Source organism: Sebastes umbrosus, chromosome 22 (genome assembly GCF_015220745.1).
Source record: "Sebastes umbrosus isolate fSebUmb1 chromosome 22, fSebUmb1.pri, whole genome shotgun sequence".
Taxonomy (NCBI): domain Eukaryota; kingdom Metazoa; phylum Chordata; class Actinopteri; order Perciformes; family Sebastidae; genus Sebastes; species Sebastes umbrosus.
Window position 1 is genome coordinate 69863 of NC_051290.1, and position 16838 is coordinate 86700.

The 16838-nt window shown below is 40.6% G+C and overlaps 1 protein-coding gene across 1 annotated transcript; it reads left to right on the plus strand.

Moving 5' to 3' along the window:
- Positions 1–991: 991 nt before the first annotated feature.
- On the plus strand, positions 992–16594 carry plod3 (procollagen-lysine, 2-oxoglutarate 5-dioxygenase 3). Its single transcript, XM_037758936.1, has 19 exons — positions 992–1267; positions 6007–6098; positions 6560–6696; positions 7774–7937; positions 8986–9098; positions 9248–9311; positions 9468–9565; positions 9751–9852; positions 10017–10148; positions 10378–10499; positions 10662–10766; positions 11187–11312; positions 11435–11576; positions 11659–11772; positions 11854–11925; positions 12060–12164; positions 12264–12410; positions 15641–15766; positions 15999–16594. Exons 1-19 carry the CDS (start codon positions 1183–1185, stop codon positions 16152–16154), a joined length of 2202 nt encoding a protein of 733 aa, XP_037614864.1. The 5' UTR covers positions 992–1182; the 3' UTR covers positions 16155–16594.
- Positions 16595–16838: the final 244 nt, after the last annotated feature.

Genomic DNA, 16838 nt, shown 5'->3' on the forward strand with positions numbered 1-16838 from the left:
CTAATAATAATAACCTATATTACATTGTGTAGTATTCTAATGATTACTAATAATAATAACCTATATTATATTGTATAGTATTCTAATGATTACTAATAATAATAACCTATATTATATTGTATAGTATTCTAATGATTACTAATAATAATAACCTATATTACATTGTGTAGTATTCTAATGATTACTAATAATATTAACCTATATTATATTGTATAGTATTCTAATGATTACTAATAATAATAACCTATATTATATTGTATAGTATTCTAATGATTACTAATAATAATAATCTATTTTATATTGTATAGTATTCTAATGATTACTAATAATAATAACCTATATTATATTTTATAGTATTCTAATGATTACTAATAATAATAACCTAGTAATAAAACTAACAATAATTTTTGGTGTGTATAAATATATAAATATATATATATATATATATGTATATATATATATATAATATATAAATCGTTTTTTTTATTTTCGTTACTTTTTTAATTTTGTTTTGCATTTATTTAAGTATTAATTATTAGTACCTGGGTATTATTTATGTGTGTTATTTTAAAATTCAATCAAAATATTGGGTCAGATAATAGTAATAAAACTAACAATCATTTTGTTTTGTGTGTATATATATATATATATATATATATATATTATACTGTTAATCAGCCCCGCTCTCTCTCCTTCTCTCCCCCCTCCCTCTCTCTCTCTGTCAGGAATTCATTGGACGTGGCAAAGATTCACTTTCTTCACTTTTCCTGAACTTTCTGCAGCTGGAGGCCACAAAGATAAAATCTCAGCCCTCTCGTTTCCATTTGTCCGTCTCTGATTGGCTGGCGTGGAGCCGCTCCGGCGCGCTGATTCGCTGACTCAACCCGTCAATCATCGCTCTGGTGATTGTCATTGGCTGACACTCGAAAAGAGTTTTTTTTTTTTTTTTTTTTCCTGGCTTCTGTTGACATCGTTTTTCTATCGCGAGACGTTGACGCGAGATGTGAGGAGAGCAGCTTCAGATGGAGAGACTGTACCGGAGAGCAGTCTGAACGGAGACGGTAACGGTTAGCAGTACCGGAGAGCAGTCTGAACGGAGACGGTAACGGTTAGCAGTAACGGAGAAGTCTGAAGTCTGAAGCCTGAACGGAGCCGTTAACGGAGCCGTTAACACGCAGCATCATGTCTTCCGGTGGCCTGCTCTGCCTGCTGGCTCTCAACTTCTTCTACAGCTTCTTGTCGGCCGAACAGCGGAGGCTCTCTCCAGGTAAGGCCGCCCTGCAGGCTCCCTGTCCGGCCAGCAGCACCATCAACACCCGCTCTGCTCTCTGGCTCTCTGGAGGCTAGCTCAGCTCAGCTAAGCTAAGCTAAGCTAAACTAACTGTTATTCACAGTTACAGCTTATAAAGTATTATTAACAGTTAATACTTTATAAACTATTAACTGTTAGTTTATGAAGTAGTATTAATGTGTGTGTTTCAGCTGGTGAGGAAACCATTAAACTCCTCCAACTTCCCAAACTCTTAACTGAGCTGAGGCTGACTAGTGTTTAAACTACAAACATGGAGACCCACAGTGGGCTTCACTTTAGAGGTTTCACTACATCAGATACATACAGAGCTCATTATGATCACTAACATTACCTGACAGCTTTAGGCAGATGATGAGATATATAAAACAAAATGTCCGAAAAATATGTGCAAATTATTAGTAAAATGTGTGAAAAAAAAAGGAAAATTATCCGACAAATATGTGGAAAAATGTCTAAAAAATATAAGTAAAATATCAGAAAATTATCCGACAAATATGTAGAAAAATGTCTAAAAAATATCAGAAAATTATTAGTAAAATGTGTGAAAAAAAATGTTAGTTTATAAAGTATTAACTGTTAGTTTATAAAGTATTAACTGTTAATTTATAGAGTATTAACTGTTAATTTATAGAGTATTAACTGTTAGTTTATAAAGTATTAACTGTTAGTTTATAAAGTATTAACTGTTAGTTTATAAAGTATTAACTGTTAATTTATAGAGTATTAACTGTTAGTTTATAAAGTATTAACTGTTAGTTTATAGAGTATTAACTGTTAATTTATAAAGTATTAACTGTTAATTTATAAAGTATTAACTGTTAGTTTATAAAGTATTAACTGTTAGTTTATAAAGTATTAACTGTTAGTTTATAAAGTATTAACTGTTAGTTTCAGCTGGTATGGAAACCATGAAACTCCTCCACCTTCCTTTTAACTGAGCTGGAGGCTGACTAGTGCCAGCTAGCAATAATTCAACCCTGGGGCTGTTTGGGTTAAAATCTCCTCCGGTTTGTTTCCACTCATTATTTCATAATTTACCAAAGAGAAGAAGAAGAGATGTGTTTAAACTACAAACATGGAGACATCAGTCCCACAGTGGGCTTTACTTTAGTAGTTTAATTTATACTTCACTACATCAGATACATACAGAGGTAAATATTATCCTTTAACTCCGCTAATATTACCTGACAGCTTTAGACAGATGATGAGATATATAAAACAAAATGTATGAAAAATGTGTGTAAAATATTAGTAAAATGTGTGAAAAAAATAATAACAAATTTGAAAATTATCCGACAAATATGTGGAAAAATATCTGAAAATTATCCGAAAATTATTAGTAAAATATGTGAAAAAGAACATTGAAAAATTATTAGTAAAAAATTAGAAAGTCATGTGGAAAATTATCCAAAGAATATGTAGGAAAATGTCTGAAGAATATATGGAAAAATGTCCACAATATATGTGTAAAATATCAGAAAATTATTAGTAAAATGTGTGAAAAAACTATAGAATAATAATTAATAAAAAACATGAAAATATCCGAAAAATATTTGAAAAATGTCACAGTGAAGTTTACAGATAAATCATGTGTTTAGGTATTGTTGTGTACTTTTACACCACTAACATTACCTGACAGTTTTAGACATGAGATATATAAAACACAATGTTATAAAGTAAATTAAGCCACCTGACAATAGCCGATATAAAATGAGTAAAATTACCTCTAATAATAATAATAATTATAATAACAATAATTAAATGTGAGAAAATAGTGAAACATATCAGAATGTCCGAAAACAAAAATAAATATCTGAACAAAATGTCAGAAATATATATGAGAAATGTCTAAAATATATATGTGTAAAGTATCTGAAGAGTGTTGTGTCGTGGTCTGTGAAGTCCGTCAGCAGCAGCAGTGAGTGAACTCTGAAGCTCTGAAGGAACCTTCCAGACTTCTGAATCACTGCCCACGTTCAACCAACTTTATTTATAACAGAGCAACATTCAAACAGCTCAGACTAAACAGTAAAAACACAATCAGACAACAATAAATAGAATTTTACAAGACTAAAAATTACAACAATAAAGTCTCAGATTATTATTAATGTTGTAAGTTTATTTGATTTAAACCAAAAAAAATATGTGAAATATGTAGAAACACACCGAGTTTCCATTTCCTGTTAGTACAACAGAGACTTTATGGAGCCGAGTCATGATGAGTGTGTACTTTTACATACTGTGTGTGTGTGTGTGTTTGGGCAGCTGAGTGTGTGTGTGTGTTGTCGGGGGTTTGTTGTTTAACCGTAGAGCAGAAGCTCTAAATAGTTTAGTTCTGGTGTCTGATACGTCACATTATGTATAGCTGTAAATAACTTTATCTATATAATCTATGAATAAATATATATATAATCTATAAATAAATATCTATATGATCTATAAATAAATATCTATATAATTTTAAATAAATATCTATATGATCTATAAATAAATATCTATATAATCTATAAAGATACTTGATTACATGTTGACGCTCAGCTTCCAGTTTCTTTCACCAGTAACTGCTGGTTTCTTCGGTTCTGGTTCAGCCTGTGCTCAGAGGGATCGACGTCTCTTTGTCTGGTTGGACATCGTTTTGTTCTCCATCTACGAAACTAAATATCATCTAATAGTAAAGAGGACTTTTCTACAGGCTAAAACCATGACACACCATTCAGACAGATGTGAAAAATATCCGATAAGAGGTCTGAAAATTATTAGTAAACAATGTGAAAAAAATAGTGAAAAATATCCGAAGAAATGTCTGAAAATTATTAAATTAAAATTAAATATGTGAAAAAAAAGAAATTGTGAAAATGTCTGGAATATATGTGAGAAATGTCTAAAAATATAAAATATTTGAAAAATGTCCGAAAATTATTAGTTAATATCTGAAGAAAATGTGAAAAATGTCTAAAAAATATCAGAAAAATGTTGAAAAATGTTTGAGAAAGAACTTGAAACAAATGTGCAAAATATCTGAAAATATGTCTGAAAAAATGTTGTAAAATATCCATAAAAAAGGCTGAATTATTAGTAGAAAATAGAGAAAAATATCCGGGAATTATGTGAAAAATGCCTAAAAACATGTGGGAAACGTCTTAAAAATATGTGAAAATTATTAGTAAAATATCTGAAAATTATTAATGGAAAATGTCTGAAAATTATTCCTCTCAGCCATCTGACTGGACACGATTAAGCTTTATGGCAGCACATTACTAACTGTTCAACTGAAGTCTTTGTAGAGATATCATCCAACCATGTGGCCAATAATTTAGTATTATTGATCCTCAGATTTAATATGATCTTATCACATCATTGTCGTGTGTCAAATGTCTGCATGTGTGTGGATCAATACGTTTGATAAGAGTCTTCTTCTGTGATCAGTCATCAGTTGAATTATTTTCTGTGGTTCACATACAGAATGTGATCATAGATTCTTCCAGAGATTATTAGTGTTGGTCCGTCTGCTGTCGTCCACTATCAGGTTTAAACAGACTGAAGGAGACCGGGAGGACAGGGAGGACAGGGAGGCCTCTGTCACCAAACACTCCTCCCCCGTCCTCCCCCTCCTGGTCTTCACCTCCCCGAGGTTTTTCTCAGGAATTTCATTCTCACCAAATTCCTCGAAAGCCTGGAGGGAGGGAGGGAGGGAGAGAGAGGAGGAGGAGGAGGAGGAAGATGAGAGGGAGGAAGCTAAGCAATGTACTGCTGTGGACGCCACATTAGTTCAGATCAGAAAGTCACCTCACAGCGTTTTATTTTCCATCTACTAAACTAAATAACATCTATTAGTAAAGAAGACTTTTCTACAAGCTAAAACCATGACACACCATTCAGACATATGTGAAAAATATCTGAAAAAAATGTGGTAAATGTCTGAAAATATGTGAGAAATGTCCAAAAAAAAGAAATGTATAAAATACCTGAAAAATTTTATTATTAGTAAATATCTGAAAAAACTTGTAAAAAAAATACGAACAAATTTGTGAAAACTGTCGAAAAAATATTTGAGAAATATCTGAAAAATGTCTGAATTATAAAAAATATACAAAAATTGTGAAAATATCTAAAAAAATTGTAAAATGTCTGAAAATTATTAGTAAAATATGTGACAGAAATTGTGATAATTGTCATAAAAATATGTGATAATATGTGTAAAATATCTGAAAAAATTGTGGAAATTGTCATAAAAATATTTGAGAAATGTTAAAAAAAATGTGTAAAATATCTGAAAATTATTAGTAAATATCCGAAAAAAATACAAACAAATTTGTGAAAACTGTCCAAAAAATATTTGAGAAATATCTGAAAAATGTCTTAAAATATTAGTAAAATATGTGGAAAATGTCTGAAAAATATTCCTCTCAATATGATCTTATCACATCATCATTGTGTGTTAAATGTCTGCCACGTTAGTTAAGATCAGAAGTATTCTAAATATAAAACGAACACTTAAACTGATATTGTGAGTGGGCAAAAAAGACCGCTGGTGGACCCGCCCTTTAAGTACAAACTCCAGATACTTGTACTTTACTTGAGTGTTTCCATGTTCTGCTACTTCATACCTCTACTCCACGACATTAATATTGTACTTTTAAATATTAAAATATTGTGCTATTGTAATGGACTGCTGATGTCGTCACCGTGTGTAGATAACCTGTTGGTGATCACCGCGGCAACGGAGGAGACTGACGGCTTCAACCGCTTCATGAGGACGGCCAGAGAGTTCAACTACACTGTGAAGGTAACACACACACACACACACACACACACACACACACATATTATAGATGATGATGACGATGATGACGATGATGACGATGACGACGACGATGATGACGATGATGACGACGATGATGATGATGGTGGTATTGATGATGATCATGATGATGATGATGATGGTTGTGGTTGTGGTGGTGGTGGTGGTGGTGGTGATGATGATGATGATGGTGGTGATGATGATGATGATGGTTGTGGTTGTGGTTGTGGTGGTGGTGGTGGTGGTGGTGATGATGATGATGATGGTGGTGATGATGATGATGATGGTTGTGGTTGTGGTGGTGGTGGTGATGATGGTGATGATGATGGTGAAGGTGATGGTGATGGTGGTGATGATGATGATGGTGGTGGTGGTGGTGATGATGGTGATGGTGATGATGATGATGGTGGTGATGATGATCATGATGATGATGATGGTGTTTGCAGGTGCTGGGTCTGGGGGAGGAGTGGAAGGGGGGTGACGTGGCTCGGACGGTGGGTGGAGGTCAGAAGGTCAGATGGTTGAAGAGGGAGCTGCTCAAACACTCTGACAACAAGGACATGGTCGTCATGTTCGTGGACAGGTAACATCCACCTGAGTGTGTGTGTGTGTGTGTTATATAACGCCTGACCTAGTTTCTCTTCTTCTTCTTCTTCTCTTTATTCTCATTGTTCACTCTGTTCTTCCTTTGTTGTGTCTTCAATGTGAAATCTGACTCACCTGTCCTCACCTGTCCTACTTACACATGAGAACAAAGGTTTGGTTAGTGGAGACCATAGCTGTTGGGCTGATAACTAAATGGTACAAGCTATGGAGGACAGAACCTGCCAAAATCAAATATATGATAAATAAATATGCCATTAAAATTAGCTAACGTAATATTAAAAATAAATGTAGCCATTAATTAAATGTGACATAAATGTATATTTCTGTTTTAATTTGCTTTTTTATTTATTTACCTTTGTATTAATTCACTTATTTATGAACTCTTTTCTACTTTTATTTATTTATTTTTATTCATTTTTTTTAATTTATTCATATATCTTTACATTTATTTTTTATTTTTTTATTTTTTTATTTTATATTTATTTTTAAATGTCTGTGTTTATGCACAGTATGTGTTTAAGCATTTATTATTTATTTTTGCATTTATTTTTTTAATTCATTTTATATATTTTTTAAATGTATTTATTTATTTATGTGTTTAAGCATTTATTTATTTATTTTTGCATTTATTTTATATATATTTTTAAATGTATGTATTTATTTCTGTGTTTAAGCATTTATTTATTTATTCATTTATTTATTTATGCATGATTTCCCTTGAGCATTTCACCCTTTGTTTATTTCCCCAAACCTATTTATTTATATAATCTTTAAATTTCTCAGAAAGGTTTCCCCCCATGGTTGAGTGTAACAGTTGTTGTTTGGATAAAACAGAAACAGAAACACATTTATTGATTTAGTTTAGTGTATTTAAGCCTCGAGTGCCCGTGGTACTGTAGAAAAACGAGCACGGTAACGAACTTCAACACATCAGGTTGTGATCATCTGGAGGTCGGAGCCGTTTCATGACAGACGTGTTGGTTTTATGTCAGAAGCTTTTATTGTGAAAGCCTCACCTGTCTCTGTCTGTGTCTGTCTGTGTCTGTCTGTGTAGTTATGACGTGATCTTTGCGTCCGGTCCGGAGGAGCTGCTGTCCAAGTTCTCCCGTCTGGGTCACAGAGTGGTTTTCTCAGCCGAGGGCTTCTGCTGGCCCGACCAGAGGCTGGCCTCCAGATACCCTGAGGTGCATTCTGGGAAACGCTACCTCAACTCAGGAGGTAAGACGGGTGTCACATGATGAAAACTTAAAGAGTGATCCAGGTGTGTTCAAGGACGCTCAGACATCTCAGAGACACAACAACGTCTCTAGATGACGTCATGTTGAGTGTTGATGGAGCAGCTGTTAGCGTAGCCTGCTCTGATCCCACCAGACTCCATTCACAAAACAAGCGTTTTAACAGTCGTCTGCTTGTCGTCATGGTAACGGACCTGACGAAGCATGAATTCAGACTTTTTACTGATCGGCATCATGATGTCGTTGTTTCAGCATCATGTTGATCTGGTTATTGATATTAAATCTGTTATTACTTTGGGTTCATATGTTCAGTAGAGACGTGTGGCTGCTAGATACAGTCAGTGTGATGTCACTGGATGTGAATACAGCTCGCCGCCGGGTGATGTCATGAACCCAGACACGACGGCGTTTGTTTTTTTTCTGGCATATCTGAGACTTCACCAACATGAACAGAGCAGCTACAGAGGTTATTTCTTCCATGGTTGATGTGAGGACATGTTGTTGGTATCCATGGAGACGAGCTCCGTCTACAGAGAATAAACACAGATGTTAACGTGAGTTGCGTTAATGCAAGAAATTAGTGCCGTTAAAGAAGAATTTGCGTTAAAGTTGACAGCCCTAATTTGTACATAATAATAATGATAATAATGATAATGATAATAATAATGATAATAATGATAATAATGATAATAATAATAATAATAATAATGATAATGATAATAATGATAATAATAATGATAATAATAATAATAATAATGATAATAATAATAATAACAATAATAATGATAATAATAATAATGATAATGATAATAATAATAATGATAATGATAATAATAATGATAATAATAATAATAATAATGATAATAATAATAATAATGATAATAATAATAACAATAATAATGATAATAATAATAATGATAATGATAATAATAATAATGATAATAATAATAATAATGATAATAATAATAATAATAATAATAATGATAATAATAATAATAATAATAATAATAATAATAATAATGTGTGTTCAGGGTTCATCGGCTTCGCCTCAGACCTCAGTACCATCGTCCAGCAGTGGAAGTACAAAGACAACGATGATGACCAGCTGTTCTACACCAAAATCTACCTGGACAAGACTCAGAGGGTACGGAGCCATTATTACTTATTGATAAAGTACACACTAATCCATTATCAGTTATTGATTAGTACACACACTGAGGAGGATGATGAGGATGATGATGATGATGATGATGATGTAGATGATGATGATGATGATGTGACTCGTCTCCTCAGGCCAAGTTCAACATGACTCTCGACCATCGCTCCCGAATCTTCCAAAATCTGAACGGAGCTGTTGGTGAGACACACACACACACACACACACACACACACACAATAACACAGTAACACACACACACACACACACGCACACTCACACACTCAATAACACAGTAACACACACACACGCTGCTGTTTCCACTGTGTGTGAGATGTGAATGTCTCTGTCTGTCAGATGAGGTGGTCTTGAAGTTTGAGAGGGCAAAGGTCAGAGCGAGGAACGTTGCCTACGACACACTTCCTGTCATCATCCATGGCAACGGCCCCACCAAGGTAAGCGACCATTCGCAGCCCTCCACCAGCACCATGTGACGGCCCAGTCACCACAACACCCTGATGTCTGCTGTAAAGAAATAGCTGAGCCTCTCTGACAGGTGTGTCTCTGTGTGTCTCTGTGTGTCTCTGTGTGTCTCTGTGTGTCTCTGTGTGTCTCTGTGTGTCTCTGTGTGTCTCTGCAGCTGCAGCTGAACTACCTGGGGAACTACGTCCCCACGGCGTGGACCTTTGAGAACGGCTGTGGGATCTGTGATGACGACCTGCTGTTCTTCAACGATGCTCCTGTACGCTCACTCGCCTCATATCTCAAAGATAAACTCCTGTTTCATTTCACTGTTTTAAGTGTGTGTGTGTGTGTGTGTGTGTGTGTGTGTGTGTGTGTGTGTGTGTGTGTGTGTGTGTGTGTGTGTGTGTGTGTGTGTGTGTGTGTGTGTGTGTGTGTGTTCAGGACGAGGAGCTGCCGCTGGTGTACATCGCCGTGTTTATCGAACACGCCACTCCCTTCATGGAGGAGTTCTTGGACCGACTGACGACGCTCAGCTACCCGCCGGAGAGGATCCGCCTCTTCATCCACAATAACGTACGACACAAACAGAACAAGAACCTACAGGCCCCTTTAGTGATGGTTTTCTTCAGCCATTGTTAAAAAAACAAGACAACAATACTTGCTAGCCAGCGTTAGCTAACGTGTTCAGAGAATTATTCTGCCTCCACTAAACACGTCACCATGGTTACTAACAGAAGGGGGCGGGTCTACAGTGTAAACTGACCTCTTTGACCTGTTGTGTTGTACTTTACCTGTGATCCAGGTGGTGTACCACGAGCGTCACATCCAGAGGTTCTGGGACGGTCACAGAGCTCTGTTCCCCGACGCCCTGCTGGTGGGACCGGAGGAGAACCTGCAGGAGAACAAGGCCAGAGCCATGGCTGTGTGAGTGGACCCCTCTTCTAGAACCTGAACAAAACATCGGAGATCCTCTCAGGACTCTTCAGAACATTTAGCTTTAGGTCGAGATGTTTCTGCTCTAAGTAAAACTTTGAGATGAACATACCATTTAGTTAATATGTACATGTTTGTGTGTTTGTTGTGCAGTGAGGCGTGTAAGAAGAATCCAGAGTGTGATTACTACTTCAGCATCGACTCCGACGTGGCCTTGACGAATCCCGACACACTGAGGATACTAATCGAGGAAAACAAGTACATACTAGCACCTTTCTATAAACTCAACAGCCTAACAAGTACATACTAGCACCCTTCTATCTACCCAACAGCCCAACAAGTACATACTAGCACCCTTCTATATACCCAACAGCCTGACAAGTACATACTAGTACCTTCTATATACCCAACAGCTCAACAAGTACATACTAGCACCCTTCTATCTACCTAACAGCCTAACAAGTACATACTAGCACCCTTCTATCTACCCAACAGCCCAACAAGTACATACTAGCACCCTTCTATATATCCAACAGCCCAACAAGTACATACTAGTACTCTTCTATATATCCAACAGCCCAACAAGTACATACTAGCACCCTTCTATATACCTAACAGCCATATATAAACACAAATGAGTGTTGAGTGTTCATTTTAAACTCTCTCTTTCTGTCTCAGGTCAGTTATAGCTCCCATGTTGTCCAAACATGGGAAGCTGTGGAGTAACTTCTGGGGCGCTCTGAGTCCTGAAGGGTTCTACTCCAGATCTGAAGACTACATTGAGATCGTCCAGGGAAAGAGGATGTGAGCACACACACACAGTAGTTTAGTCTTTTTAGGATGCTTCCATGTTTCTATTTCAGCCTCAACTATAAACCTCTCACAGCAAAGGTGAGGTTAAAAGTGTTTACTGTGTTTGTGTTTAGCGGCCTGTGGAACGTGCCCTACATCAGTCAGGCCTACCTGATCAAAGGCAGCATGCTGCGGTCCAAACTGTCCCAGGTGAGCCTGTACGTGGAAGAGGGAATGGACCCCGACATGGTGTTCTGCCGGAGCATCAGAGACCAGGTAACACATGCTGAACACCTGCTCACCTCACAGCTATCAACTGCAAAAGCCTTTGTTAAAGCTCATCTCTGCACGTCCACAGGGAATCTTCATGTTCGTGTCAAACCGCGACGAGTTTGGTCGTCTGGTGGCGTCGACCAACTTCAACACGTCCAGGCTACACCCGGACATGTGGCAGATCTTCGACAACCCTGTGGTCAGACAAACATACTAACACATTAAAATGAACACGTGTAAACTGAATGAAAGCACAGGCTGAATGTGGGCGTGTTTGCAGGACTGGAAGGAGAAGTACATCAGTGAGAACTACTCCAAGATCTTTGAAGATGAGAAGAGCTTCGTGGAGCAGGTAACAAAACAACATGCCAACAACCAACTTGACGTATTGATGAATTCAGATCAATACAAACAAATGATGAAACAATCATTTGTACCATCTGTAATTCAATAAAGATCTCAACTCCACGTCCCTCTCTCTCTCAGCCCTGTCCAGATGTTTACTGGTTTCCAGCTTTCTCAGAGAAGATGTGTGATCATCTGGTGGAGACCATGGAGCACAATGGCGAATGGTCTGGAGGATCACACAAGGTAACTAGTCTGTCTGACTGTCTGTGTGTGACACAGACGGGGATGTGAGTTTACGAAGTATTGAGCTTTGAAGGTTTTGTCTTCTCTGTGTTTGTTCAGGACGAGCGTTTGACGGGTGGTTATGAAAATGTCCCCACTGTGGATATCCACATGAACCAGATCGGATTTGAGAAAGAGTGGCTGAAATTCCTCAAAGAGTACATCTCCCCCATCACCGAGAAACTCTACCCCGGCTATTACCCCAAGGTACAGTCCAGACCCTACCCCAACATACAGTCCAGACACTACCCTAGCTACAGTCCAGACACTATCCCAAGGTACAGTCCAGACCCTACCACAAGGTACAGTCCAGACCCTACCCCAAGGTACAGTCCAGACCCTACCACAAGGTACAGTCCAGACCCTACCCCAAGGTACAGTCCAGACCCTACCCCAACATACAGTCCAGACACTACCCTAGCTACAGTCCAGACACTATCCCAAGGTACAGTCCAGACCCTACCCCAAGGTACAGTCCAGACACTACCCCAACATACAGTCCAGACACTACCCCAACATACAGTCCAGACACTACCCCAAGGTACAGTCCAGACACTACCCCAACATACAGTCCAGACACTACCCCAAGGTACAGTCCAGACACTACCCCAAGGTACAGTCCAGACACTATCCCAAGGTACAGTCCAGACACTACCCCAACATACAATCCAGACACTACCCCAAGGTACAGTCCAGACCCTACCCCAACATACAGTCCAGACACTACTCCAGCATACAGTCCAGACACTACTCCAGCATACAGTCCAGACACTACCCCAAAATACAGTCCAGACCCTACCCCAAGTTACAGTCCAGACACTACCCCAACATACAGTCCAGACCCTACCACAAGGTACAGTCCAGACACTATCCCACGGTACAGTCCAGACACTACCCCAAGGTACAGTCCAGACACTACCACAAGGTACAGTCCAGACACTACCCCAAGGTACAGTCCAGACCCTACCCCAAGGTACAGTCCAGACCCTACCCCAACATACAGTCCAGACCCTACCCCAACATACAGTCCAGACCCTACCCCAAGGTACAGTCCAGACCCTACCCCAACATACAGTCCAGACACTACCCCAAGGTACAGTCCAGACACTACCCCAACATACAGTCCAGACACTACCCCAACATACAGTCCAGACCCTACCCCAAGGTACAGTCCAGACCCTACCCCAACATACAGTCCAGACCCTACCCCAAGGTACAGTCCAGACCCTACCCCAACATACAGTCCAGACCCTACCCCAAGGTACAGTCCAGACACTATCCCACGGTACAGTCCAGACCCTACCCCAAGGTACAGTCCAGACACTACCCCAAGGTACAGTCCAGACCCTACCCCAACATACAGTCCAGACCCTACCCCAAGGTACAGTCCAGACACTACCCCAAGGTACAGTCCAGACCCTACCCCAAGGTACAGTCCAGACCCTACCCCAAGGTACAGTCCAGACACTACCCCAACATACAGTCCAGACACTACCCCAAGGTACAGTCCAGACACTACCCCAACATACAGTCCAGACACTACCCCAAGGTACAGTCCAGACACTACCCCAACATACAGTCCAGACACTACCCCAAGGTACAGTCCAGACCCTACCCCAACATACAGTCCAGACACTACTCCAGCATACAGTCCAGACACTACTCCAGCATACAGTCCAGACACTACCCCAAAATACAGTCCAGACCCTACCCCAAGTTACAGTCCAGACACTACCCCAACATACAGTCCAGACCCTACCACAAGGTACAGTCCAGACACTATCCCACGGTACAGTCCAGACACTACCCCAAGGTACAGTCCAGACACTACCACAAGGTACAGTCCAGACACTACCCCAAGGTACAGTCCAGACCCTACCCCAAGGTACAGTCCAGACCCTACCCCAACATACAGTCCAGACCCTACCCCAAGGTACAGTCCAGACCCTACCCCAACATACAGTCCAGACCCTACCCCAAGGTACAGTCCAGACACTACCCCAACATACAGTCCAGACACTACCCCAACATACAGTCCAGACCCAACCCCAAGGTACAGTCCAGACCCTACCCCAACATACAGTCCAGACCCTACCCCAAGGTACAGTCCAGACACTACCCCAACATACAGTCCAGACCCTACCCCAAGGTACAGTCCAGACACTACCCCAACATACAGTCCAGACACTACCCCAACATACAGTCCAGACCCTACCCCAAGGTACAGTCCAGACCCTACCCCAACATACAGTCCAGACCCTACCCCAAGGTACAGTCCAGACACTACCCCAACATACAGTCCAGACCCTACCCCAAGGTACAGTCCAGACCCTACCCCAACATACAGTCCAGACCCTACCCCAAGGTACAGTCCAGACACTATCCCACGGTACAGTCCAGACCCTACCCCAAGGTACAGTCCAGACACTACCCCAAGGTACAGTCCAGACCCTACCCCAACATACAGTCCAGACCCTACCCCAAGGTACAGTCCAGACCCTACCCCAAGGTACAGTCCAGACACTACCCTAAGGTACAGTCCAGACCCTACCCCAACATACAGTCCAGACCCTACCCTAAGGTACAGTCCAGACACTCCCCCAACATACAGTCCAGACCCTACCCCAAGGTACAGTCCAGACCCTACCCCAAGGTACAGTCCAGACCCTACCCCAACATACAGTCCAGACCCTACCCCAACGTACAGTCCAGACCCTACCCCAACATACAGTCCAGACACTACCCCAAGGTACAGTCCAGACCCTACCCCAAGGTACAGTCCAGACCCTACCCCAACATACAGTCCAGACCCTACCCCAACATACAGTCCAGACCCTACCCCAAGGTACAGTCCAGACACTACCCCAACATACAGTCCAGACCCTACCCCAAGGTACAGTCCAGACCCTACCCCAACATACAGTCCAGACCCTACCCCAAGGTACAGTCCAGACACTATCCCACGGTACAGTCCAGACCCTACCCCAAGGTACAGTCCAGACACTACCCCAAGGTACAGTCCAGACCCTACCCCAACATACAGTCCAGACCCTACCCCAAGGTACAGTCCAGACACTACCCTAAGGTACAGTCCAGACCCTACCCCAACATACAGTCCATACCCTACCCTAAGGTACAGTCCAGACACTCCCCCAACATACAGTCCAGACCCTACCCCAAGGTACAGTCCAGACCCTACCCCAAGGTACAGTCCAGACCCTACCCCAACATACAGTCCAGACCCTACCCCAACGTACAGTCCAGACCCTACCCCAACATACAGTCCAGACACTACCCCAAGGTACAGTCCAGACCCTACCCCAAGGTACAGTCCAGACCCTACCCCAACATACAGTCCAGACCCTACCCCAACATACAGTCCAGACACTACCCCAAGGTACAGTCCTTATCTATAGTCCCATCTTCTGTGTGTGCAGGCCCAGGCCATTATGAACTTTGTGGTGCGTTACCGTCCTGATGAGCAGCCGTCTCTGCGGCCGCATCACGACTCCTCCACCTTCACCATCAACATCGCCCTGAACAGCAAGGACGTCGACTACGAGGTACGCACACACAGAAATCTGATCCAATAATACTGTTCAGCAGATGATGGTTCAGGAGAAAATTATAACTCAAACTCTGAATAAACCAAAGCAGGGACCTCGTTTTGTCATGTCACTGAATTAATGTGAAGAAGTGAAAGCTGTTGAGACCTGCCGCCGGAGACGTTTTAACCGGTGGAAGTGACGGTCAGTGCCGGCTAAACATAAGAATGTGTCTGTAACTGTGTGTCAGGGTGGAGGCTGCAGGTTCCTGCGTTATGACTGCCAGGTGGAGTCTCCCAGGAAGGGCTGGTCCTTCATGCACCCCGGCCGCCTGACGCACTACCACGAGGGTCTGCCCACCACCAGAGGGACCAGATACATCATGGTGTCCTTCGTAGACCCCTAGACACGCTAAGAGTGTGCATGTGAGTGTGAACATCAGTCGACCTCATCATCATTAACGGAGACAAACAGGATGTGATGACCTTGAATGCATCGTCTCAGAACATTTCCCAACCGGACTTTTGATTTTTTTCTGTCTTATTTCTGACTGAATGATCCTTTTACACCTGACGCATCACGTGTATCATTTCAATGTGGCTCCATTGCAGGTGCTTTCACAGAGGACCCTGAACGCATCGTCGTAGGACATTTCAGAATAAGAGTCACTTTATTTAGACTAGTAACTCCAGACCATAGACATATATACGTAGCCACTATATAAGTAGAAGTGTCCGATGCGGCGACTACGTATATACGTCTCTGTATATACTGTATGTCTACGTATATACGTCTCAGTATATACTGTATGTCTACGTATATACGTCTCTGTATATACTGTATGTCTACGTATATACGTCTCAGTATATACTGTATGTCTACGTATATACATCTCTGTATATACTGTATGACTACATATATACTTCTCTGTATATACTGTATGCCTACGTATATACATCTATGGTCCAGACAAGCAACCGTGGCATTTCAAAATAAGAGCGTCTTATGTCGGTTGAAACCGTTTGTCACCGTGCTGCCTTTTTATTACACCACCTGAAACTATGCAAGCCTGTCTGTGTGTCTGTGTGTA